Raw genomic sequence first — 27,465 nt, 5'->3', positions numbered from 1 at the left:
AACAACCAATTGGACAGGAGGGTTACGGACAAATAGACTAACCCTAACCCTACTCCAAACAGTGGATGAGGTGGAGAAAGTCATGGAGAGATTAAACACCCAACCCTACCCTAACCCCAACACATTATTTTTTCAACCCCTAACCAAGGCCTCTTCTTATTGTTTAAGACTTTTCTGAGCCTTCAGAAAGGTCTCAAGCATGTGACGCATGTTCTCCTTTTTTTTTGAAGGATTCTTGTCAGATGATTCATGTCCATACACCACCTGATGTAGAGTTTAGGCCAGAAGCACTGCAGAAGAGTTTCAAATGAAATATGAAACACTGGCAAGATGCTGCTATGAAATGAAGCCATTAGAGGTTGGATTAGAGATGGATGAGAAATCACTTAGTTTTCAGTGAGAAGCAGTAAAGCAGCTGATCAGATGCTTTGCTGCTCTATCAGTTAAAAATGACTATCACTCATAGAGAGTAATTTTAATAATGTGAGAGCAGCTGACCAATATGAATGTAGCAGGTGGCACCATTAGGTGTCGCGCTCTCTCCAGTCTGTGCCTCCATAAAAGGGAAGCTGGAAGGGTGGTGGCCAGGTGTCAATTTCCCGTGTGTTAGACCAACTGTGTGTTGGGCTCACGCTGTTTGCTGGCTGTGGTAGGTTGGGGGAAACCGTTTTAAAGTTGTGCTGATGTGGTGTTTTTATACAGGACTGTATTGTTGATGGTGTTCGGCTGGTAGCGTTACCTGGGTGTTCGACGCCGCAGGTAGGTTTTATACATTGATCTTTTTTAATTAGAATGAATTGTATGTTTATATATTGTTTTATTTGCCAGGTTTGCACCAGATCGGCTACACAAAGGTTTGATCTGGGAGTGTTGATTTATGCAATGCAGGTAGGCAGTGTTTTAATGTTTTAGGTTGATTTGATTAAAATAATTTAATAAGCATTCAGTAATTTTTGTGTCTTTGTCTTACAGTTTTTGCACTGCCTCCTGCTGTCCTTTTAGCGTTTGGTTTTTTCTTTTTTGTTAGTCCGCCCAGTTAGGATCATTTTTCTGCTTGCAGTATTTGTGAGGGCGGGCTAACAATTTTTTCATTCATTTTGTTTGTTTTGTTTTTTGTTTATTTTGTGGCACTTCCCTGAATTTTTCCATCCTGTTTGGTGTGATCCCCATGTTGGGTTGGCAACGAACGGATAAAGCTAGCGGGGAATCCTTCATGTATTCAACAATAAATATCAATAATTAACTTAATTCCTGTTGTTGATTATTACGCTTTGGCTGGTCCAAGCTATGACATTATGATAAGACCATTCAGATCATCTGAAACAAAAGAGGAGTGAAGAGCGCATTATAAAAATTTTCCATTACACACAGTGTTCTGTTTGACTGTGTTTCCTTCCTACCTGCTCTGTCTCCTCAAACCTCCAGTCAGTTGTGACAGTGACTGCTTGAACTGATCCAGGTTCTGATTCTGCTGGATGTTTTTCCCTGTTAAAGGTTTTTTTTTCCTCTCCACTGTGGCTACATGCATGCTCAGTGTGAGGGATTGCATAGAAGTCACTGACACAATGCAAGTGATTGTGGCTACCTGCTGGTTCAGGAGGAGAGAATGCTGCAAGTCAATGACTCGATGCAAACTGCTGGGTTACCTTACATACACATTTTTTAAACTACTTTCACTAATTAACGGAGCTTAAAATGCTGTTTAATACTTCTCTCATCTTGGTAAATGTGCAGTGTTGTATAAAGTACTGAAATCTCAGAGTCAAGTAAAAGTACAAGTACCTCTCCAAAATACGACTTTGGTAAAAGTCCAAGTCACTGACTGAAATGTTACTTGAGTTAAAGTCTTAAAGTATCTGAAACTTCTTGTACTTAAGTATGGAAATTACTGTAAAAATGGATGTACTCAAGTAATGTAATGAAAAGTACAAGTAAAAAGTAAAACAAAGCAAATGCAGTTTGAATGACATTTTTTATATTTTGGTAAACTTGTCAAATACACTTAAAATAATGTACCCAACCAAGTGCAGGCAAAATTAAACCTGCTAATAGATATACCTGCAGGCATCATTTAGTTAAGAAAATTAGGTGCTTTACCTATAGCACAAGGTTAACTTAACCTGCTTTACAACTGAACCAGCTTCTTAGTATACCCTCCAGGACAGAAAATACAAAGTTTTTGTAAGCCTTAAGTTTTCCCTTCAAGTAAGGTCAGTGCTGAAAATGAGAAAAATAAATAGTACAGAAAATGCGGCCAACATGAAGAAAAAGAGCTGTTACGATTACTCTACTTCACAAATCAGTGAACCAGTCAATGCTACAGTCAGTAGGTGGTGCACACAACTGGTCATTATGCAAAAGAAAAAAAGAATTGGTAGGGAAATGCAGCTTATTGGCATCTGTAAACCTGGTTTTGAACTTGCATGCCTTTCCTATATTCGTTAAATTTAGTCTAAATTGCTATCGCTATGGCTTCTGTCCCCCTTGAACAGAGTCTAGGTAGCCTGCTACAGTCAACATTAGGCCTCAGCTAAATACACCACGTATGGAACTGAAACAATGCCAAACAAAGTTAATTTATGGTCAAGATTTCACAATACAGTAGTGTCTAGTGACCAAGCTATAGTTACTGAAACAGGAGGATTATAACCATTTCATAAGACGTTACCTCGATGTGTTTCTTCAAGTTGGACGGGGAGTTTTTGTAAGACAGAATTTCCACATCTTCGGGCAGGAATAACATGCATGCGGTACGACGAATCTTTAACACCCACGAAAGAGTATATTGTGTTTAAATAAGGCCAGGGGCTCTCATCACCAGCTGGTGGTTCCCCTGGAGCCGTGTCCGATGTAGTTGCAGTCGTTGTGGTCTCCGTCTCCTCCTCCATGTGGCTGCTGCTGATTGCGAGACTTGCTTTGTGTTTAATGGGAGAAGCGAAACAGGTGTATCCTATTGGTGGTGATGAACAAGCCCAGGCAAGCAGGCTAACAACTTTGTTCGGTAGCCTGCTTGCTACTTGCTAATCAGTAGGTGGGATCAAAACACTTTGTTTCTCTCTCTCGCTTTTTTGTAACGAGTAACTAAACCACACATTGAAAATGTATCGGAGTAAAAGTACGCAATTAAGTTCGGAAATATAGTGAAGTAAAAGTGAAAGTCATCAAAAATTTTCCATACTCCAGGAAAGTATGAAGTACTCCAAAATATACTTAAGTAAAGTAGTGAAGTATTTTTACTTCGTTACTATACAACACTGTAAATGTGTGATCCCTCAGGTGATGGACATAGACTTTGTTGTACGTAAATCACTTTGTAACCACTTTGGCTTGTTGTTGCGCAACACCACCCCCTCCTTTCTGTCTCTACTCTCTCACTCTCGTACTTCCTCTTCTGAGAGGGGAGATGTGCTACCAGCTCTCCGTCTAACGGGTCCGTTGAGTTTCCTAAATCTACTGGGATTTACCCTGTCCAGAACTGAAGTAAACTCTGTTTAAGCTGGTTTCGAGAAACGATTCGCCTGGTTATCTGACGGCCTACATCCAGGTGTCCCACCCTTCTTCCCCCTGTGAATTAGCCAGACTGAGCAGCCTACAGCCAACTAGTTTCACAGAGCACACCTGTTAACGGTCGCTCGTTCTCTATTTTACAACGTGCATTTGTTATTGAACCAGGTAGGTTTTAGTAACTCGGGCGAGTCCCAAGGATGATGTTTTAAATATGGGCTACCAGCAACCTAAAAACATTTTCCACTTTTTCCTCTCCAGAATCAAACATCATAGCTATTTTACAACCATCAAAGAACTTTAAGGTGACTCATTAACTGAATGTCCACAACATCTTTTAGATTTTCTTTATGCTAAATATTTTATTAGTAAGGCATTTTTGCAAGGGTCAGTACAGCTTAATTCAGTAGCAGAAATAATCAAATAAGTAAAATCAATCATCTAGTCTATCTTTCCCTACTGCTGACACTGAGAACTAAAAAAGGAACCTTAGAGCGAGACGGACGGAGTTTGGCGCCTCGAACCCCAGACCTGGCACGACGACGAAGAAGGTGCGGCAGCAGGAGGAGGAAGTTGATCGACGAAGGCAGGGATCTCTGTAGGTCCGATGAACTTCTTCTCCGCATGGATGGTGAGGTCACACAGGACTTGGTGCTGGCAGGAAAAAAGGCACCAGTTCTTCTTCTTTGTCTTTGCCTTTGTCTTTGTCTTCATCTTTGTCTTTGGGGTCTGAACCCAGCCGATGAGAGAAGTGCGATTCGAAGCTACAGGTTGCAGGGCTGACGGGTTGGTCTCCATGAGCAGGACAGTCTTCGTCTCTGTGGCCCCGGCTCTTCTTCAGCTGCAGAGTTCTTTGTCCATCTCTTGGCTCGAAGCTGCCCGGAGGATCCAACAAAAGGTTCCTCTTTTGCACCCACCTTTTATAGGGTTTATCCACCTTTTGGTGCGTTTTCATTGGCTAGCACTGTTGCTGTGCTTGTTTAATTGGCTGACTGCTTAGACAGATGATCTCATATCCATCACTGTCTTACAGACATTATGTCATGATGTCTGTGCCAATGTCTCAGGGTTGCTCAACCTCCTATGTCCCTTGCCTGCACAACCTTTCACCTACTCTCTACCTCCAACATATCAGTGATGTTTAATTGCAGTTACACCTTTTTACACCATTTCAAGTTTAATGTCAAAATCACATTTATATTACATTTATTTTCTTTAGCTTCTCTGATTTAGCATTCATTTATAATTTTATAACCATAACTTATTAATTATTCTTATTATAATCTTAATGTGAGTTATTACAGATGTTTTCTGAAAAGAAACCAAGAATAATCCATGATTCTAATTATTTAATACCAAAGTTACAGTTACTTGTTTTTCTTGTAAGTGTTCCCACAAATATAAGTGTAAGTATTATTACAAGTAAACCAATATTCATATAAGTATTTTACTTTGAATCTTATCCAATTACTAATAATGTTTAGATTTCATTCTTTAAAACTTTACCTTTAAACTAAGGAATAGTCTCAGCTATTTTTATAAATCTGCAGGCTGGAAACTTCCTCTTTTTCCAGGAAACCTGCTTTTCCTGTTTAATGACTCTCTCTGACTGACTATGATTTCTTATGATTAGATAGAAAAAAGTAGAATTAAAGCAAAGTTTGCATGAGACAAAAACAACACACACAACCAGATTTATTTTATTGACACTTAAGTCTACTGTTGGGCCTTGATGTCACTTGAGTGATTCATTTTAAAGATAACTTTATTTATTATTACTGTTAAACTAAAATCTCCAGCATGGGGAAGTGGGATGAGCTCGGATTTTCTTGACAGGCTGTAAGCTGACAGTTACAGTCTGTTTGGAAGACCAATCTGTGCCCACGCTTCACCTTATGTCTTTAGATGTTGCTTCAGTATTTCCACATCACGTTCTTTCCTCATGAGGTCATGTGTTTTATGTTTCTTCCTGCAGCAAATCAGCCCAACAACATGATACTACCATTCCAAGTGCCTCCTTTTTTCTACCAAAAAAAGGGAGATGGAGAAAAGGACATGACTCTAGAGTTCATGATCTTTGTCCCTGTTTGTATTTTTAAACTGCAGTCTGATTTTTTTTACGTTTCTTTTGGAGAAATAACTTCCTAATCTCTGAGTGACCTTTCAATTGTCTTACCTGGCACTGTCTTACCAGGGTCTTCACCAGAAAAAAAAGGTCTTTGGCTTTTGTTCTGAGGTCAGTCTGCCCATTTCAGATAAAAAGATATTCATATGTAGAGGTACCCAAAGCCACAAGATCATCATCTGGACTTTGCTTTAGTAATTTTTCTCTATGTAAGTTTTTGATTATGAAGATATTAATAGATACATCTCTGACATTCTTTCTCTCGTTACTGTGGAGTTTAGTAAATCGAAAAGAAAGGACGATTCTAACTGACCTAACCCAAGATGCGTTTGCTCAAAAAAGGTAGATGTGTCATTTGAATTGGTGTAGCTTGTGTACTTCAGGGGAGATGTAACACTGAAAGTGGAAACAGGTTTTATCATATTTTAGCAGAATTCTTGTCATTTTAATAGGGCATATGGACTATTTATTATATTGATCAGCATACTGTACTTTCAGACAAGTTATACAAATGTAATATTGCTACTACTAATAATTATAATCAAAGGTACTAGAAGAACAACAGAAAAAGCTTTTGAATTGTGCTTTGCTTCTCTGTAATTTTAACTCTGAACTTAAAATGGAGACACAATTAATTTAGCTGAAAGTATTTCCAATATGTTACAAAAAACAGTCTTGACATTAGCACATTCATCTTTTTTGATATTGCTCACTTGAACTCAAAGATGTAAAGAGTTACAGTGCCACCTTGTGGAAAACCATTCAAGCAGTTTTAAAGTACCGTTAGGACAGGGGTGTCAAACTCAATTTCACCAAGGGCCACTTCAGCATATTTGCCACCCTCAATGGGCCACATTGATGGTATAAATCAGGAATGCCCAAGTGCAGTCCTCCAGACTGCAACTTTTAGATGCGTCCCTGCTAAAACATACCCCAGACAAAAAGTTGACTTCCCTCATTAGCAGCAACTCGGTTCTTTAGAGGCCTATGAATGAGTCAATGATCCAGGTGTGTTAGAGAAAGAACGCATCTAAAGTTGCAGAGTGATAGGTCTAGAAAACTAGACTTCAGCAACCCTAGCATAAATGTATGAAAATACAATGTTAAAAATAAATTAAACACCACCTTATATTGTTAAATAACTGATTTTATGTGTTCAAGTTTTAAATATTACATTTGAGTTTGCATGGATGTAAAATTACTGCTCAGTTTAAAAATTACAATATTTTTTAAACTGAGCAGTTTAAAAATATGCTCAGTATTTTTAAACTGCTCAGCTAAACTTCGCTCTTTAGCTTGTTAGCTTGTCGATGTTTCAGTTTTATTCGCTGGAAAAATTATTCTTTGTCTGCTTTAAAGATAAGCAGACAAAGAATAAAAACAAGTTTTGATATTAACTCTCAACTTCATTCACAAAACTTTTTCGTTATTTATTACACAACGAACATGTATTTCACATAAGAACCAAACAATGAGGTGATGCTGCCTGTCCTTGAACACAACGCTGATCCTCTTCAGCCTGTCACCAACTCACACATCCTCATTGTGTTGTGTTCTGTAAATAAACAAAACACAAGCAAAATCAATAAACTATATGCATATTCCAGTATACTGAGTTTTGGTTTTACATTCATTCTATTTAAATTTAGTTTGTTCGTACTTACCAATGTTTTCTGGCCGGATGTCTGGCACCGTTTTCCCCTGGTCAGTTCGTCGATGTCCGGTTTTAGTTCTTGTGCTGTTGCAATCCGCAAAACGGCGTGTAGGTTTTCGTCAGTAATGCGCGATCTGGTCTTGGTCTTGTTTAAATTCATTATTGAAAACATCTGTTCGCACAGATAGGTGCTTCTAAACGTGGACAAAACACAGGAGCTGCATGGAGTCGAAGCTGTGGCATCAAATCATGGGGCAGCATACGGTAAAAATTCTCGATTGAAACATCACTGAACTTCGCTCTTTCTTCTTCTTCTTGGTTTTTATTGGCGGTTGGCAACAAGCTTACAGTAGCATTACCGCCACTTACCAGTATGGAGTGTGGTTCGAGATGGTCTATAAACTTTCACTTTCTACCTTTTCCCTCCATTAACTCCTGATTAAACATACCCCCACACATACACACCTGCTTATATTATCCAACTTGCTTATAGCTTTATATACCCCTCTTTGATATTCTTTACACATTCACACCCAACTTGCTCTACTCATATCCTATGAAATAGCTTTGTTTTTTAAGATACCGAATAATTATTTGAATATGTCTACTCCCGAAATCTCTCCTCAAAAATTCTATTAAATTAAACCTTTCTTTAATACCTACACACTCTCTCAGCATGCATCTTCTCTCTTCTTCATACTTACAACACTCTAAAATAACATGCTCTATTGTTTCAGACTTCTCACAATAATCACACTTTCCAGTTTTATGCTTTTGTATTTTAAAAAGTGAATAATTAAGCCCTGTATGACCGAACCTTAACCTTGTTATTATTCTTTCCTCCTTCCTATTCCTTCTTCCTATTCTTTTCTTTCCTACAGCCACCTGAATTTTATAAAACCACCTTCCTGTTAACCCTTTATCCCACCTTCTCTGCCATATTTTCATCATCTCTTCTTTGACCTTACTTTTCCCTTCCGATTTACTCATCCTAACTGTAAAACTAATAGGATTATGTATTGCCTTCTTTGCCGTTATATCAGCCTTCTCGTTTCCTACTATCCCTATATGTGCTGGAACCCACACAAATGTAACTACTAATCCCAAATGTTGTATTCTAAATAGATTATGATATATTTCTAATAAGATGTCCATCCTACTGTCCGTATTATTAAATTTTATGCTTAGCAAAGCTGAGCTTGAATCTGAACAAATTATTGCTTGCAAAGGCTTTACTTCCTCAATCCATTGTAAAGCCAAAAGTATTGCTAACATTTCTCCTGTATAAATTGATAGCCCGTCTGTGATTCTCTTCCCAATATACACTTTGAAATCTGGAATTGTACATGCTATTCCTATTTTTCTGTCGATTTTTGATGCATCTGTATAAATTTGGACATGTCTATAGTAATTATTTAAATGTGATTGCACTGCATACCTTTCTACAACATTTGACTTATCATGTTTTTTTACCAATATTGTTAAATCAACTATAGCTTCTGGTAAAATCCATGGTGGTTTAACTGATATTGGATCTGTTTGACTAATTTCCAGAGTGTCCACTTTAAGTTCCTTTACTTCCTTTTCAATTTTCCATCCATAACTCTTCATCTCTTTCTTTTCCTTTTCCCAACATGATTTTAAAATTTCCCGAGTTGGATGTCCACATTTATTGCCCATCAAATTTAGCCAATAATTTATTCCTAATGTAGTTCTCCTTAGATCTAGTGGCATTTCTCCCATTTCTACTTCTAATGTTGCTGTTGGTGTTGTTTTGAATGCTCCGGTACATACTCTTAGTGCTTGATGTTGAATCCTGTCTAATCTATCTAAGTGAGTTTTAGCTGCTGAACCGTACACTAAGCACCCATAATCAAGATCAGATCTAATTATCCCCGTATAAATCTGTTTTAAGGTTTTTCTCCCTGCTCCCCAATCACTACCCACCAAACATCTTAATAAATTCAATTTTCTCTTACATTTATCAACAATCTTTTGGATGTGAATATTCCACTTTAATTTCTCATCAAACCACAAACCTAAAAATTTTATACTCTTTACCTGTTCAATTTTCTGATTATATAATTTTAATTCTAACCTTATTTGTTTTTTTGGGTTTTTTTGAAAATATAATTACCTTCGTTTTGTCCACTGAGAATTTAAACCCCCATTTCAATGCCCACAACTCTATATCTATAATAACCTTTTGTATTTTTTTAACTATAAACTCTATATTCTTCCCTCTTTTCCAAATAGCTCCATCATCTGCAAAGAGTGAACAGCCCATGTCTTTTCCAATATTTTCAAATATGTCATTTATCATAATAGAAAACAATAATGGACTAATAATACTTCCCTGTGGCGTACCATTTTCCACTACATATTTATCTGAAACAACCTCACCTATTCTTACCTGTAATTTTCTGTTTGTTAAAAAGTCTTTAATCCATTCATATATCTTTCCTTTGATCCCCAATTTGTATAATTTAATTAATAAACCCTCTACCCACATCATATCATATGCTTTTTCAATATCGAAAAACACAGCCACTACACTTTCCTTGTTTACTTGAGCTCTTCTGATTTCATGCTCAAGACAAAATGTTGCATCATTAGTGCTCCTCCCTTTCCGAAAACCACTTTGATAATTAGAAATAAATCCCTTTTTATTTAAATAATACACTAACCTACTATTAATCATTTTTTCCATTATTTTGCATAAGTTTGAAGTTAATGCTATTGGCCTGTAACTATCTGTTTTTGAATGATCTTTTCCTGGTTTAGCTATTGGTACAATTATAGATTCCTTACATAACTCTGGTAATTTCCCCTCCTCCCAGATTTTATTAAATAATTTCAATATTATCATTTTTGACTTATCACTTAGTTGATTTATCATTCTATACCAAATTTTATCTTTACCTGGCGCTGTATTTTTGGTCTTTTTAAGAACTCCGTTTAATTCCACTTTGGTAAACTCCACATTCAAACAATTATTTGTATCTTCCTCATTCTCCATTAAAGTTTTATACTTAATAACAGTATTTTCTCTTCCCTTTCTTCCCTCTTCGCTAATGTTATTTGTACTATGTATCTTACTAAATACTCTTGCCAATAGACTTCGCTCTTTAGCTTGTTAGCTTGTCGATGTTTCAGTTTTATTCGCTGGGAAAATTAATAATCAGCTTGAGGTGACTCTGCTGCGCTCTAGTGGCGAGAAGCCGTAATGTTGGCTGGTAACAATCGGAAGGCATTATGGGAGATGTAGTTTGTAGTCAATTCGTGCTCAAAACCTATTTTAAGTCGATCAATGGGGCTGTAAAACGGTGGTGAGGGGGGGGGGGGGGGGGGGGGGGGGCACATAAAATGACGTAGCGGGCCACATGTGGCCCGCGGGCCTTGAGTTTGACACATGTGCGTTAGGAAATGAAATACAACAGACATGTATAAATACATACAAACAGGCAGGTTGTTTATTCATAAAGAGTAACAAACCAGCAGGTGGTTTGCAGCAGGAAGCCTGTACAGAATATGCTGCATCACACTGCGGCATAAAGCATTTGCATGGTTCTCTACGAAGCTCAGTATGAACACAGCATTAACAAAGCTCAGCCAGCACAGTCCTGCATGGCGTAACAAGTCATAAAAGATGTATTGTGGGATTGTGGAGTCGTCTCTAGTTCGGTTTTCTAAAGAAGTTCAGCTGAGGTTTACTCAACAGGTTTTCTCAGGTCCAATAAAGAAATGATTGAAAGTAAAAGTCGGGAGCAGTGATTCAGTTGTCTTGTGATATATTTGTTTCTTCTTTACACAAAGAAGAAACATGGAAACAAGTTGACCTATCGAACGTTGATTATTGAAAATAACTAATAACTTATCTCATCAAGTCACTGAGTGCCAATATAAGACAGAGGAATGACCCAGGTTCTTCTAGAGCAGATGGGTGTGTTGTGTGTTGCAGAACTTTACCAGAACCAGAGCTCCAATACTTTCAGTCATTTCAGAAAAAAAAACAGACCCCATTTATTTCTTCCTATTTCTTCTTCTGGTCTTATTTTAGTGTCCATCAAGTGATCAAAGACACATGCTGATAAGAGAACATTCTACTATTTTAATGGGTAGTAAATGCACTTTGATGAAGTAGAGTAAAAGCATTGCTAAGAGCAGCTACTTTGGCTCCTTGGCTCTGCCTGAAGTTCCTATCATAGTTTTTTTGTTTGTTTGTTTTGTTCCTTTGTGATGTCTTTTTGGTACTATTTAGAAGATGAATATGACATTTTATGCTTTTACTGCAAAAATCCAACAAGCTATGATTGGATTTCAGAATTAAAAACTGGTACTAATGGATTGCAGCAAAGTGCTTGGCAGTCAATCAACTGTACATTTTTTCTTTCTTTCTTTCTTTTTTTTTACAAACATTCAGTTTTACACCTAGAATATTCTCATTACCTTAACAAAGGCATAAGATAACACAGATGCCTTATACCTATATTAAGGTAATAGCTATAACCTGGATTACTCTGCGCTACCAACCATAGCCGTAAATAACTAATCACAAATACTCTATGAATAGTTCATTTAAATATTGGTCAGTGTGTCCCTCTGTTTTATATAAAGATAGAAAACAATAAAACAAGATATATTGGCTATCTAATATGATGTGCTCATTGTTGTATCCCAATGTTGCTTCTGATTGGTTGATCTGCACCTCATATTGGTTCCTTCCCCAGAAACTGTCAGCTGATGTCTGACACAAAAGAAACCAAATAGGCAGAAAGTTGTTTTTCCAAATCAACAAGAAAATGGATCACCTTGTCAGACTGTGTGTTTCCATCACTTGCTTCTCTAAATTTGTCTATGTTTAGTCTGAGACCTCTGCAAAAAATGTTTTTAATTTCCTTCCATGCCTTACACTTCACCTAGGTTTTGAATCCACAATATGGAACCATAAATATGTCCAACAGTGCTGCACCAGAAACCAGAATTTCCTGCCTTTTTTTTTTAGTGAGCTCCAGTCAGACCGAAGTAGAGCTGCTTCTGGAGCAGAAAAGCCAGATTGTGTCCAGACAGGTTTTACCTTCAGAGAGATAAAACCTCTGTCCTGGTTTCTCCCTCTGACTATCAAAGTCAGACCGGTCAATGGTCAATTTTATAAAACTTTATTTTTCATCTTTATTTGCTATTTCTAGAGTAAAATTGACACTGCATCTTTGTTTCATGCTTGACTATCAATATTTTCAATCAGTTTTAATCTGAGTACAATCGAATCTCCTTGCTTTGTTGTGTTAAGAGTTTGTTTAGTTGGAAAAACAGAATTCATCCTTCTTATGGATATTTGACACATTATGATGTTTATTTATTTATTGAAATTAATAGTTGGATGTATTATATCAACACTACTCTGGTGAAGCCCACAAACTAAGTGCTGGCCGTGGCAAAAGGTGTCTTTTCTTTTTACTACGATTTTTCTCATTGACTGGATCTCTGGACAACAGCAAACTTTAAACCAGAGATCCCAACCCTGGTCCTCAGGTTTAGCTGTTTTCCTGCTGCTGCACACCTGGCTCAAATGAAGTGGCTGATTAACTGGCTTCAGCAGCAGCTGACGGCATGCTGAAGAGGTAATGCAATTATTTATATCAGCTGTGCTGGAGTGGAGAATCATCTTAGACATGCAGGACAGTGGGCCCTGAAGACCAGGTTTGGGGGCCACTGGTTAAAATCACCTATAGAGCTTTCTTTGTTGCAGCTTGCAGCTTTCAGTATCATTCGATTGTTTTGGGCAATGACTAAAAAATGTAGATTATCATATTATATCGCCAGTAGATGCTCTACTGAGTGAGTAACAGTGCTAAACAGATTTGGCTGAAATCTGCCAGTGTTTTCAGAAACCTGAGCAGGTTTTATTACAGCTGCACTAATAAACACAGACGGTTATCAACACAACCTTCTGATGGTTACTATCCTACAGCTGCTTCACCAGCCTGGCCTTTAACTGCAGCACATTGAATGCTTACTAAGGCTGCTGATGTAGGGACAATGGTCTATGACAGCACAATACTTACAGAACACATTCTCTAATTTATACATTCATTATTAAATTGGAACAGAAAAGTAAACATCTGTCTTCAAGATCAGCCAAGCAGTGACATCATCACAAATCCAGGCAGGATGTTTGCCACAGTGGCTGGGTCAGGCTGGAAATGTACAACTAAATAATGTAGGTGTGAAAATGGAGCTCACTTTTTTACATGTTTACTGTATTACTGAAACATGAACTTCCTGAAACAGACATATTTACAATCTGATTTTAAAGACATCCCAGGTGGTTTTATATGCAGATGATCCCTGATAGTTTTGCTGTTCTGTAAACTACATGCCCTGATTCTACACAAATATCTCCTTAAACAGTAATATGAACAGAGTGCCATGTTTCCTGTTGCTGCATTAGTTTTGTTGATCATCCAACAGTTCAGGGCCCAACCTCTGCAGCTGAGCATTGACTGTTTGGGAGAACAAGTGGTCTTTGTTATCTTTGCACAGTGTCAAACAGAACAAGACCTTCACATTCAAAACTACACTAGAAGGTACAGCTTTACACTGGTACAAAAGAATCAACTGTGAATCTAACTTTAGTAGTCATGTAGTTCTCACCACATTGGGGATCACAGCAGGTTCTATTAATACAGATCCGGAGTTTCTGCTGTCATTCAAGTCAAATAATTATAACAAAATAAACATGTGCGTTACATTGGTCAGCCTGTTAAAATCAATTCAGAAGTTTTTAATACAGAAAAGGGACATTTACAAAGCGTCCAGGTGATGAAGATGTACCATCCGACAAGAAAATAACACTGATTCAGTCTTCTTCTAATCATTCATACACAAAGAATTATAGAGCCTTTATAAGGCCTGAAGAAGTCTGGGTTTCAGTAAGTTTGGAGGTTGGATCTCAGTTAACATTTACATCCATTCCGTCAAATAAAAAAAAAACAGCGAGTTCTAACAAATTCAACACAAGCACATCTAAAAAATTCAAAAACATTTCCAAAAGTAATGTTTGACAATGAACTCTGCTTTCCATCCCAGCAGGGTGGATGAAGAGTTCTGCCTCCTGTGTGTTCTCGATCAACAGTGTGCTCTGATGAACAAGTATTACACACCAATAACAGAGCTGCTAAGGCTCAGCATTGTTCAACTTTTAGATAAACTGTGTTACAACATTTAGGAAAACCACAGACTCCAAAAGACCTCTCCTTTTGCCATATTGAATTTGGATATAAAATGTATCCTTAGTATTGATCTTGTGGACTCCAAATTTCTTTAACAGCAACTATTTGGAAGTTATGCCAGAAAGACGTTTGTCCATTCTACCATCATAATCATGTTGAAACTCTACATGGGCTTTAAATGGAATCCTATCTTTTAGATAGAGAGCTCTAAGATGGCACTTTTTGACAAAACCACTCCAAAAAGGTTTGCAATAAAGCAAATAATGACTATATAGAAGCACATCATGCCCATCAAGCATAGTGGAGGATCTGTGATGCTGTGGGCCTGTTGTCCTCCAAAGGCCTTGGAATCCTGGTTCAAGTGCATGGTATCATTACTTCTTTGAAATGTAATAACCATTTGCCAGTGCCTGCAAACTACAGAAATCATCATTGGAACTTTCAACAAGATAATGCAAAAAAACCAACAACATGTATTTATTATTGCTAAATTTCACCCAATTGGATTAATATAATGATATATAATAATTGTTCATTGTGAGATTATGCCACTACATTTTCTGATTAGTTTTTGTTCACGTCTTTGCCAGAGAATTGGATGAAAGTGCACGATGCTTGTTGGCTTGTCAAGGTTTTCTGTAAGATGTGAACAATTTACATGAAAAATAACTTTAGCTTCTCTTCTATAAATACAGCCTGTAAATCTTGGTGCAAATATGAACATTGTGGCTAAGAAGTGATGGCTCCTGTTTAGTGTTTTCATGTCTTTCTACATGGCTGAGATGATTTCTTTGGGTTATAGTGGATGTATTTTAAAGCATACAAACAAAAAATAAATTAACAAGTTGTGAAATAAATAACTGTTCTGAGCCACAAATAGTTTTACAAACAGTGACCCACCCAGATTCAAGATGATTATAAGTTGGACCAAATGGGAAAGTTTTTTTACTCATAAGACAGTAAAATAGTAAAGACATTTCAGTGTTGGTGTTCACAGAAGGACTAACTGTTCATGGTTCTCTCCATCACAGTGTGTTGCCCATAGTGCTGCTCACCAAACCTTTGATGTTGGTGATGGGACGGACATCATGTAACTGTCTTCTCCGATCGATGAATGTGGCCAACCTCGACCTGTCCAGGGGCATCTTGGAGTACTCACCTCCTTGAGCGCCCCCCCGGCCCACCCACGGGTGTTGTAAACATGAAGTGGCACTAGGCCTCTTCCTGGGATCCTCCTGCAGCACTGAAGACACAAAATCCCTGGCTGCCTGACTTACATGATGGAAGTATTCATCCGGGAAACAGAAGTCCAGGCGGCAAATGTTTACACACGTTTCCTCTGGTGACTCATCCAGAAATGGGGATACGCCACTGAGCATCACGTAGGCCAGCACGCCCATGCTCCACACGTCTGTCAAAACAGATACTGGCGTACCTCGGATGAGCTCAGGGGCTGCAAACTCTGGGTTTCCAAGTAAGAGGTGGACATATCGGCGGCCAGCAGAGAGCTGGACGGCGTCACCGAGGTCAATGAGCTTGACAGATGGAGCCGGAGCTTTAAGATCCACCATGATATTCTCAGGCTGCAACAGGGAGAGATAACAATCAGCCCAAAATGATAGTAAGATGTTTTATTGTTTACCCTAGACTATAAGTTATCACACCTTGAGATCCAGATGTGCCACTCTGCAGGTATGAAGGTGCTGGAGAGCCTCCAAAGTTTCTCTGATAAAAAATGCTACTTTCTCTTCCATCAGCTCATCGTGGGCAACAAGATACTCAAGCAAACGTCCATCTTCTAGCCTTATACATGTAATATAAGACAAAAAAATGCCATTTTAGCTAAGATGCCCAAACATGAACATAAAACCACTAAATACTTCTGCTAAACAACCAGTGTTTAGCAGAATACTAAAGCTGTGACTTTTAAAACAGCTTTAGTGTTGTCTGAACAGTGCCACAAAACTCACAGCTCCAGGATGAACATCAGAGAGGTAGGAGACTCATAAGTGTCCAGCAGCGCCACCAAGTGGTGATTCTGGACATGACGGAGAATGTCTGCTTCATGAGATACCTGCTCTTTCTTCTGCATCTTCTTATTCACAAACTTAACAGCAACCTGGACAGAAAAAAGACGTTTCTCAGTGAAAAGACGCTCACTGTGAAAGTCCAGGCAAAACCTCACAGCAAGTCGTTTGTTAAATATCCAACTATTACATACTCATGTCATTTTTTCAACCTTCTCTTACAGCACCTTGTATCAAATTTTAGATGAAGATGAACGGAGGAAAGGCAATGATGTAGACAATGAGAGGAAGCAAAATATATAGAAAAACTCAAACAAATAAAAAAACAAAATAAAACAAATAGTAAATTCACAAAGTTCAAGGTATTTGTGATCAAATCTAAAATTATAACAAATAATATGAAATACTACATTTTATAAAACTATTAAGACTTAAAAATAAATAAAATAATAAATAATAAAAACTAGATTGTATCTGCCACACCCCAGATGCAACCCCAAAGTTAATGCACACAAGACACACACATCTATGTTCAAACATCATGTCAGGTGGGGTATGATCCTTTTTTGTTCTCCTGTAAACATGACAGCCTCCAGTTTTCCTAGTTGTTGCTACATGTCTGAGCACAGAGTTACAGTTGTCAAAGACAGGATTATTTGAATGAGATAAATATTCCTTATCACAAAAATATAAAACATCAGATCATTGTTATTCTTTGAGCAAAACAACTGTACCCATAGGAAGAACCTAGGCAGTATGAAATAAAAGAAATCCTCACCTCTTTCTTTGTTGATTTGTTCAAACATTTTCTCACGACTGAAAAGCGCCCCCTGGTGAAAAAGTAGAGACCTGCCATTAAAACTCAGAATGGTTCCCAGTGAATGTTATCTGGCGATTCGACAAGAGGCATGATGCTTTACCTTCCAATCTCGCTGATCTCAGTGAAGACTGACTCAAAATTTTCTTTCCACTGAACCCCTGTTCCATCACACCCAGAGGCTGAGAGAGGCAGACACACAAGAGGGTCTGAACAGAAACATATTTTATTCTAGACATTTTCATGTCATGTGTGGAAAACTTGGAAATACGATTGAACCCATCTGGGTGGACTGGTTAAAGGATTGCCTTTTTGTTTTGAAATTTTATTTTAAAAAAAATAATAACAATAATAATAATAACTTAATGAATTTATTTATTTATTTTTATTCAGTATTTTTTCAGTAGGTTGTCTGAAACTAATCCTAAAGGGTCTATTATGTTTCTGATATTTTGGGCTGCATTTCTAGTTGTGTTTCCATTCCAGATGTGCAAAAGTTTCTTGGTATTCTGTTAATATAGGAAAAACTTAATTTTGCTTTCATGAAAAAAGAAAGGCAATTAAAATCAGATGTTAATAAACCTGTCCACCCAATTAGTAATTAAGAAACATCATCCTCCTTCCACTTCCTGTTGTTTTCTTTGCTGTTTTGCCTGTAGTAACATCTGGTTGCAGATCACATGACTAGTGTGATGCAAAAAAAAAAGTGTTAAGATAAATTTTAATACTGTACAGCTGAAAATCCACCACCAAGGACAAAAACATTAGGAAAAAATGTTTTTGTATTTTTTTAATTGTTGTGCCTCTATTAAGCAAATTTGTTTTCATAACTCCAATTTGTGCAAATATATGGTCGATGGAAACAGCTACTGCTAGATCAAGTTAAAATCTGCAGAGTTGTTAAATGAGTTACACTTTCTAAGACTTAACATGATTAAAGTTCATTGAAAACTTTCACATCACTTTATCTTGAATGGATTTATGGTGCATGCCAATGAATGAATGAATAAGTCAATCAATCAAGTTTGTTTGTATAGCACAGTTCAGCAACAATACAGTTCAAAATCAGTTAAAAAAAACATGGAGTGTATGAGTTGGTGCTTCTTACTGCAGCTGCCCAGTGTGACCATATTTGAGGGTTGTGATGGAGGGCCAACCCCCCAGCGGTTGGAGGCTCGAACTCTGAATTGATAGTGACCTCCAGGAATAAGATTATCGATCTGGACACACTCCTCCCTGCAGCTGGCCGCCTGCTGCCACAGGAATGAGTCTGTGGGTGGGAGGAAGGGGAATGAAGAAGAAGTGCTTAGTCTTTTTGGAACGTCAAAGAGAATCTTTTGACTCAACAGTATCCGCAGACCTTCCTGTCTGTACTCTACAGCATAACTGGTGATGGCACAGTGAGCAGATGAAGCTGGAGGTGGCCAGTGGACCAGCACCGTGGTGCTGCTCGACTCCTGAGCCAGAGGCCTCCCCGGGGCTGCTGGGATACCTTCAGTTTAAAATGATGAAACAGAAAAGCATTGGAGCTGCAGCAGAAGTATATAGCAGGGGGTTACTAGTGGTGAAAAACAAGAGAGGCACCTTGAACTTTAATAGATGCAGAGGAAGAAGCAGAGCCATGATCATTAACAGCAACACAGGTGTAGATCCCTGTATCCTGAGGCATTAAGTTGCAGATCTTCATCAGGATGTCACCAGTGTCCCTAGAAAGGAGAGAAACAGAAGGAGACAAAAAATGACCATGGAGGTAGCAAAAAAAAAAAAAATGCTGAGGAATGAAGCAAAAAAAGAAAGGCTTTTTGTTTTCACCTGTGGTCTGTTTTACCTGATATCAATGGTGAAGCGGTTGTTACTGGTGACGGGGTTCTGGTCAGGGCCCTTCACGGTTACCGTGGGTTTGGGTCGTCCACAGACTTTACAGCAGAGGACGACTGTCTCCCCAAATGCACACACCACATCTGACAGCGGTACCAGGAATTCCGGGGCCACTGCAGACACCAAACACATCACAGCCGTTTCCTCTTCAGGACACCCAAAGGTCACGCTGAGGCATAGAGTGGCCTCATTCCATAGAAGGTTTAGCTTCTATGCTGTAGTCAACTATTTACAGTAGCGTGTTTCTAAATACATAATGACTGTATTCATCTTCCTCAGTCTGTTTGTGTCTACACCAGTGGTGCTATTTTGTGTTCTTTTTTTTTTTTTTATTGTAACCTTGTGCTACATTTGGTTTATTTCTCTTGAATGTGTAATATTTACAGAAATTGTTTGATTACAGTTGCACAAAAACATATTAAGTTACAGATACAATCATTTTTACCCAGGTCTGTTTTACTAGTTTTTTGGGGGAGGGGTTACCTTCCACTTTTACAAACCTTCCAGAATTCTGCTAAGAAACATGACAGCATGATTCGGCCTCCACCATGCTTCACAGGGATGAAGCTGGTTGGGGTTGGTTACCCAGGGTGCCAAAGAGGCAGAGACCACCTCTGGTGAGACTACCAGCACCAACCAGCTGAACCTCTGTTGAATTAGGCCAGCCTCTTTAGAGGGGTAAATATTTATACAATTACTTATTTCAAGTTAAATATTTTTGCTTTATCGGCTTTTTTTGTTGTTGTTGTAGAAATCAGTTTCCTTTGATATTAAAGAGTTTTTTAAAAAATTGTTTGGCCAAAAAGACTATTTTTTTTATCATGATTGCTTTGTGAAAGCAATAAAAGGTTCAAACATCCAATGGAGTGAATACTTTTTACAGCCATTGTATCTGTTTTGGCTACTCCTGTTATATGTGATAACTTATGACAGCTGTTTAGACTTTGACTATTAATGAGCTCTATGAAAGACTTACCAAATTCAACTTTTAACCATAGGGTGGTGTTCATATGATTCCAGTTGGAGGTTTTCTTTAACACTTTTATTATTGTTCTTGGTATTTTTTTATTTTATCAAAATTGGAGTTATAAAAAGAAATAAAGTGTGTGAGGGTTGAGGGTATGCTTTATGACGTGACAATAAAAGGTAAAGATGACATTTTCCCTTAAGACATGTCTTACAGCTCTCAGATTAACACCACCAATTCATTTGGGTCTCACCTTCTTGGATGAAGTTTGGGTTAAGAAGCTGGAAAGCAACAACAACAAAAAGATACCAGTTAGGTTGCAAACATTAAGCAAGTTTATTTGTGTAGCACATTTCAGCAACAAGGCAATTCAAAGTACTTTACACAATGGAAACATAAAAGAACAAGCAAACAGTAAACCGTAAGTGACAAAGACTAAAGGAAAGTGATGAAAAGTTGGAAACCAGGTTATAGTTAATGGATGAGTTGGGTTGTTGATTAGTTCTTGTAGTAATTTTGGAAACCTGGTCATTCTTGGGAAGTTCACCACAGTTGGTGCTCTGATTCCAGTTAGCCTTACAAATGGTTTTGTGACCCATTACAGACTGATGGAGGTTAATTACCAATGTAACCTATGTGTTGATTCTACAGGTCTGGCAATGATCAGCCCTGGGTGTGGCTAATGACATTCTTCCCAAACAATGTGGTTAATCACAGCTAACTCATGATTTAACAAGGAACAGAAAAATAATCAGATTTTTTCCTAGGATCAGACTGGCTTAGATAACTTTTTGCTCTTAATAGATAAAGTCTAAATGTTAGAAAAATTATCCTCCTGTTCATTTACTCATGAGTTTATTTTACAAGTTATGTTTTCATATTATTCTTTTCATATTATTCTTTTTATATTATTACTCTCATATTATTCTTCTTTTTATATGTACTTAACTTCTCTTTCTTTTGTAGTATATTATTAACTTTGTTTAGGATGGTTGCTTGGAAGCTAAAAACGTTAAACATTCATGTGTTATTAGTTCCATATGTAACTGATTAGTTGTGGTCAGTCACATGCCCTTGTAAGGGCATGTCCATAGGAGTTTCCAGAATGTAAAGACGGTTGGTCAATTCTCTGTGTGAAGAAGCCCAACCTCCTTTTTCTATACAATAAAGAGAAATGCAAAGAAAGATCTAGCAGAATTGATTTCAGACAGTGTTTGACAGCGATTCGTCGCGTCTGTTCTCAATTCTCCTATTCTGCAGAAAAGAAAAGAAAAGAAAATAAACCTAATCTCTGTCTCTGGCTGATTCTTTGCAGGTTATGACAAAATAAACCTATCGCTAAATTTGAACATTTCTGTTGTATTTCCTCAGATTATTTTTTATCTGAAAATAAACTGAGGATCATCAGTTGGATGTTCTGAAACATTTAAACATAACAGAAACAGAAGAAATCTACAAGGTTGGGGGAAGGGATTTTAACAGCACTGCATCTAATTTTATGATAGTTAGGCAACGAATACCTCCATGCCCGTCTTTGGGTCAAGGTCTTCCTCACTTTCTGACTCATCAGAGGTGTGCAGGTCCTGGTGGACAGCAGAGAAACAGGACAAGAACAACAGGGGAAAAGGAGGGAGAGGATTGTGTGAGCAGAAGAGAAAAGGCTGAGCAAATTAATGCTTTCATTGGAGAAGATAAAGAGGCTGAGAAAACGTAATTTGGCTCAGCGGGTTAAAACAAAATATGCAGAAGATTTATAGAAAATCAACAAATATTAAGATGTAAAAAAATTACATTTAAAAGCCTTTATATATATGAAGGGCACTCACGTGTAATGTTTCTATATTGATTTTAAATCATTTCTGATGTTGCTGTCGTTTATTCTTACATCTAAAATATACTTTATTTTTGACAGAAGCACGGCTGCCATTTTGCACCATCAGCCCTTCTGACCAACACCAGCAAGCAACACAAGTGAAGTGTCTTGCCCAAGGACACAGTGGCAGTTGTAGGTTTTCTCTCACAGTCCAAAAACACAAGAGGTTAACTGTGGATTCTAATTCTGCCCTTAAGTGTGCAAGACTGGTGGTACTGTGTGTCATACAAAAACATTTCTGTATTTTTCAACCTGATCACCAATGATTGATCTGAAAATATTAACAATAATTATCCAACAACGTGATCATTTCAGGGACTATTTTTAAGTGCTGATTCTCTGCTGTGTAAGTGGGCTTAGATTTGAACGTAGTTGCATATGACTTTACAAATTTGTTCAACCCTCTTCATAAACATGATCTGAGATAGTTTTTAACTTCACTAACATGGATGAAAAAAATTTAACTATTAAACTTCCAGCTCACCTGTAAAGATTTAGAAGATTGTTCAGTACAAATATGTCTCTTCATCTTCCTGGACACTAAATCTATTTCAGAAAACTTAAAAGTTTATTCTTGGAGGAACATGATTGGAACATTCAAGCAATCAGATGTTTAGCAAAGTTTGATTGAATAATAAGGTTGGAACAGAAAATGTGACAAACTGAGATCTGTGAGTGATGGATTTAACAAAATACAAATCATGAGAATCCCAAACTAAACAGGTTTTTATTGTAGCTTTTAAAGACACATCTTAAACAAATTACAGTCATCTATCTTGGATAAGATGGTCCAAACTCCTGAACTGGAAATTCAACTGCAGTAGTTGTTCAATTTCTTTCATTTTGTAACATTTGTTGTATTTCCATTATAAATGTGCACAAATCTTTGTCGATATTTTGCTAATGTTGAAAAAGCACACATTTGCAATTGTGGTGTTTCTCTTAAATAAGAAATTAATTTAAAATCACACGTGAACAGTGGTGCTTTCTGATATGGGCGACGTGGGCCCAGGGCGGCACCTTGTGGGGGGGCGGCATGAGCTGCAATTTTGGGAAAATTTCAGTCAGCAATTTTACAACTTAAAAACTTTCAATTCAACATATTTCAATAACACAACTTGTTATGAACTGTGTGATGGTGTTAGACAGGCATGCTGAAGTCCAGTCCTCCAGAGCTACCGTCCTGCAACTTTCAGATGCTTCCCTGCTCCAACACACCTGAAGCAAACAAATGGCTTTGAACAGTAGGCCTGTTCAGAGCTGATCCCGGTCTGTTGGGGTAAGAATGCATCTAAAAATTCCAGGACGGTAGCTCTCAAGGACAGGACTTGAGCACCCCGGCTGTAAGAGCTCTGATGGAGTCAACAGCTGCATATTGTCCAAATCCCATCATCCTCCTACTGCTTCCTGTCATCTTCTTTATTGCTTTACAGCTGAAAAACCATCGAAGTGCAATTTCCTTTATCCAAAAACTTTATTTTTAATTGCCGTGTTTCCATTAAGCAATTTTATTTCCATAATTTCAATTTGTGCAATTTTATGGCTTATGGGAACACAGCTATTGACACTTAAGAATGCACCTGAATGTACAATAAAGGTGATGTGCTGCTCTGCATCACTTGTAATGTGATGCACAGCACAGGCCTACTGGCTCCTGCTGCAATCAGCTCCGTGTTTGGGACGTCATCACAGATTTAAGATCAGTTTCATAAAATGTCTGAATGTAGGGAAGAAATGAAGGAGTTACAGCAGATACACACCACATCAGCCACTGGAACCACCGACAGGCCATACTCACTTTAGCCTTGTGGCTGGGGCTTGGCAGGGCTAGCGGGAGGGGGGAGACTACGCCATCTTTGGGTTTACGGAGGAGGCTGTTGTCCTGACTCCTGAACCCCAGAAAGGAGCTGTCCCTGGATTCAGCACGTTTCCTAGCGCGCAGCGTGTTCCATGACAAAGACTTCCTGTGCAGTGCATGAAGGACAAACATCAAGCAGCCAATCACATAGTGACTTAGCAGTGTCCAGCTCAGCCATTGTGTGGATGTAGCAACAGCTGTCAGTTCAGAATAATGGAGGCGAACAGGTGAAATTCAGAGGCATTTAAAGCTATCTGTTGCTCTGGATTCATTTCCCTGTGTGGAGATGAATAATTGTTTTTAGAATTAGTTGTTTCAGGGTTTCCTGACTTTACAGAAGATTTGGCAACACTTTATTTGACAGGTTGTGAATAAGACTGTCATGACACCGTCATAAACATGACATAACACCTGTCATGAACATGAGTAAGTCTTCATGAATATTTATGACTGTTGTCATAAAGTGTCATTCAGTAAATCATGACACTTTTAATACGAAGTTGATATTCAAAATGTCTTTGTTATGACAACTTGACATTAACCAAGAAATTATGATCTGACATAAATTTGTTATAAAAGTATTACTGATTAAACTTTAGCTTTAATAACATAAAGCTACATAATTTTTAAAGTAATAATATAATAGTAATAATGTCAACTTTGTATTAAAAGTGTCTTGATGTACCGAATGACACTTTATGACAGTGGTGCCCAAAGTCGGTCCTCGAGGACCGGCATCCTGCATGTTTTAGTTATCTCCCTGGTTTAACACACCTGGATCAAACATTGACATCCTGAAATGGTTGTTACTACAACCACATGTGGCCGTGGCGCTGCCACTGCACAGACATGGAAACTGAGGGAGTCATTAGAGTAACACCTCTTTCCTTCAGTAAACAGCTTCAGTACCAGCAGGTCCTGGGGAAACTTTGCCATATTAACTAGACATGAGGACATGGTTGGTTTTGCTTCTAAGTTTCAATCAATATTTAGGAAATCATGTTGGACCAGTTACCTAAAGAAACTCTGAGTCTTTGTCCATTAAAAGAATCTTCATGTAACTTACCTCTTGCAGTATTTAAGCAACCATTTTAAAATCATTCATTTGCTGTTTCAATAGAATTAAGCTTCTATTGTTGGTGGAAAACCATCAAGGCCCTCAAGACCATCCATGTGTGTCAAATAAAAACAAAAGGTGAATTAAATTTTTATTATAGCATCCATTGATTTTTTTTATCTGAATTATTTCCATTATTTCATTATCATCTATAAATTAACCAAGTTCTTGTTTAATGTTGGCATATCCACAGGAATATCCATTATACTTTGAACACAGCCAGATTTCATCCTATCAGAATTCCATCTGGGCGGTTGCTAGGCAGATGAAGGACTGCATCAACTCAGTGACTGGTTTACCCTCTGGGATTTTATAGTAAGCCTTTCAAAGCAAATTCTTCAGCAGAATTGACAGTAAAACCAGCCAATCAGAGCATTTCTCAAAGCGGGTGGGCTTTGTGATGCTACAGTTTATAAGAATATAATCTGTGAGCATATAATTGTAAAGAGAGAACCTGTCATGAAAACTTCTTATTTATCAACTGATAAGATTACACACCATGAGTGTAATCTTCCATAAAACTGTTGTAATGTGGCCATCCTTCCACATTTGCTCCTTGCTCCTGTGTCTTGGACCTAATGTCACTTTTTATGTCAAAATCATCAATATGCTTTTACAACTCAAACCATTTCTGGTAAGTTGATGTGCAATGTTGAATCTGAACCTAGGAAGCCTAACCGAACTGGTTTTCATATCAGAAGCTGGTTTATCTGTTTTACCCATTTTTGTGGCTGGATGCTGGTTTGGTTCTGAATATTTAGGTGGCGTTTCCTGTGTTGTTCCTGTTCCTTAACAATCAGAAGATTTACTATGATGATAAAATTCTGGCCCTCTCAAAGCTCTACAGTTTTCCTCTCAATCTTTTGGTATGATACTCTTGATCTAGGTCAGAGGATCTGGATCACTGACCCACAGTTTGCTGCTGGATGAACCAATATCTGCTTGACATGCCAAGAGCAGAGACAGTATTTACAAAGGACACAGTGCCTTTTTCACATCTCCTGGTGTCCAAGCAGCATTGGGGTCTGCCACAGGAAAAATCTGAAAGATTAGATATACCTATCCTAGGTAACAGTAAGTTGCCTACTCTCTTTCAACATCTACCTTTGTGGACCTTGCTAGCATTTTATCCAGTGTGTAAACAGAATTCTTTCCCACAACATGTCAGTATGATGCTATGTTAAAACCGAGAATTTTACGCACCAGGACATTAGAAGGATGTGGGCCTTCCACAACCTGCAGACAAGAGTTAGCAGGAATTTTGTTTTATTCCAGAGCTGGTGGAACTTGGTCAGGTTTAAAGGTCGCCGTGTTCACAAACATCATTTTAGCTCAGCTGATCTTGGTTTTGCGACGGCCACTCCAAAAGATTTCTTTTTACTTTTCTGTTATTTCCACTTTGGAAATAATTTGGAAGCATGCTTAGGGTCATTGCCCATTTGGAAGACCAATTTTCACCAGATCTTTGACTTCCTGGCTGGTGTCTTGAGACTGTTTCATATTAAAACATTTTCTTCCCTCAAGATGTCATCCATTTTGTGAAGTGCATCCTTACAAAAAGATGCTGCCACTCCAGCAGCACCAGTGGTGGCAGCATCCTGACATGCTGCCCCTGGTGCTTGCAGGAACAGGCTTGCAAGCTTCCATGTTTTCCTCCAGATGTAACAATAGTCAAACACTTTAATTTTATTTAATCAGATGAGAAGGACATGTCTGCAGACTGTCTCTGTTGCTACATGCAGTTACAAACTGTAATCTGGCTTTTAATATTGCTGTTGGAGGAAATTCTTTCTCTTTGACTTTTCAGGCCATGTCAGTAACAAAATCTACGTCTGAAGCGCTGAATAAAAATGAACCACAGATGAGCTAAAATCTAACTTTTATGTTGAAAATACATTTCAGACTGTCATCATCTGGACTCTCCCACAATAATAAAAGTTCTGAATTTAGGTAAAAATATTCTAGCATCTAGCAAACAAAAATTGGTAATCCTGACTGATCTAAAACAGCAAAAGTTCAGTCTGATTTAATGTTAGACAGAAATGAACTGTGGCATGACGTTCTACAGCAGGATCCTCAAATCCAGTCAGAGGGGGCTATGACTGGAGCTCAGTCATAGCCCCTGAGTCAAACAATCAGCAGGACTCTGAAGAACTTGGCTGCATAGTGAGCAGGTCTTTCAGCCGTTTGTCTCAGGTATGTTGGACTATTGACACACCTAAAGGTTGCAGGACACCGGGACTAGAGGCCTGAATTTGAGGAGCCCTGGTATTCAGGATATCCATGTTCCTAAACACAAAAATGTGGCTGAGTGAAAACAGTCCCTCAAAGGATAAGTTCAAAATGTCCTTTTCTATTTGCTCACATTATCTCTGTGATGTTAAAAGGTACAATAAAAGAGGAAAAACTGAAA

The 27,465-nt window shown here is 38.0% G+C and overlaps 1 protein-coding gene and 2 long non-coding RNA genes across 5 annotated transcripts in view; 1 reads left to right on the top strand and 2 right to left on the bottom strand.

Moving 5' to 3' along the window:
• Positions 1 to 487: 487 nt before the first annotated feature.
• Positions 488 to 1,248, top strand: LOC114148468 (uncharacterized). The gene is made up of 2 exons (XR_003596284.1): positions 488 to 649; positions 703 to 1,248. It is a non-coding gene; the product is annotated as an uncharacterized LOC114148468 (long non-coding RNA).
• Positions 1,249 to 7,034: 5,786 nt separating this feature from the next.
• On the bottom strand, positions 7,035 to 7,547 carry LOC114148471 (uncharacterized). Its single transcript, XR_003596287.1, has 2 exons — positions 7,294 to 7,547; positions 7,035 to 7,184 (listed from the first exon to the last, which is right to left on the bottom strand). It is a non-coding gene; the product is annotated as an uncharacterized LOC114148471 (long non-coding RNA).
• Positions 7,548 to 10,730: 3,183 nt separating this feature from the next.
• The window catches only part of kalrna (kalirin RhoGEF kinase a), an 88,619-nt gene continuing 71,884 nt past the window's right edge, over positions 10,731 to 27,465 (bottom strand). Inside the window, exons 42-53 of one of the 3 annotated variants that reach the window (XM_028023686.1) lie at positions 23,876 to 24,041; positions 21,725 to 21,787; positions 20,458 to 20,485; positions 19,188 to 19,350; positions 18,944 to 19,065; positions 18,720 to 18,851; positions 18,468 to 18,629; positions 17,463 to 17,541; positions 17,321 to 17,372; positions 16,486 to 16,634; positions 16,180 to 16,318; positions 10,731 to 16,098 (exon numbers count right to left, since the gene is read on the bottom strand). In XM_028023686.1, the coding sequence (XP_027879487.1) occupies positions 15,541 to 16,098; positions 16,180 to 16,318; positions 16,486 to 16,634; positions 17,321 to 17,372; positions 17,463 to 17,541; positions 18,468 to 18,629; positions 18,720 to 18,851; positions 18,944 to 19,065; positions 19,188 to 19,350; positions 20,458 to 20,485; positions 21,725 to 21,787; positions 23,876 to 24,041 (1,813 nt within the window). In that variant the 3' untranslated portion in view covers positions 10,731 to 15,540. Of the gene's footprint in view, positions 16,099 to 16,179; positions 16,319 to 16,485; positions 16,635 to 17,320; positions 17,392 to 17,462; positions 17,542 to 18,467; positions 18,630 to 18,719; positions 18,852 to 18,943; positions 19,066 to 19,187; positions 19,351 to 20,457; positions 20,486 to 21,724; positions 21,788 to 23,875; positions 24,042 to 27,465 lie in introns of those variants that run through there. The other 2 variants (XR_003596278.1, XM_028023687.1) reach the window with 2 other exon arrangements.

This window comes from Xiphophorus couchianus, chromosome 7 (assembly GCF_001444195.1).
Source record: "Xiphophorus couchianus chromosome 7, X_couchianus-1.0, whole genome shotgun sequence".
Taxonomy (NCBI): Eukaryota; Metazoa; Chordata; class Actinopteri; order Cyprinodontiformes; family Poeciliidae; genus Xiphophorus; species Xiphophorus couchianus.
Note: the sequence above shows the minus strand (reverse complement) of the source record. Positions and strands in the feature narration are given on the sequence as shown.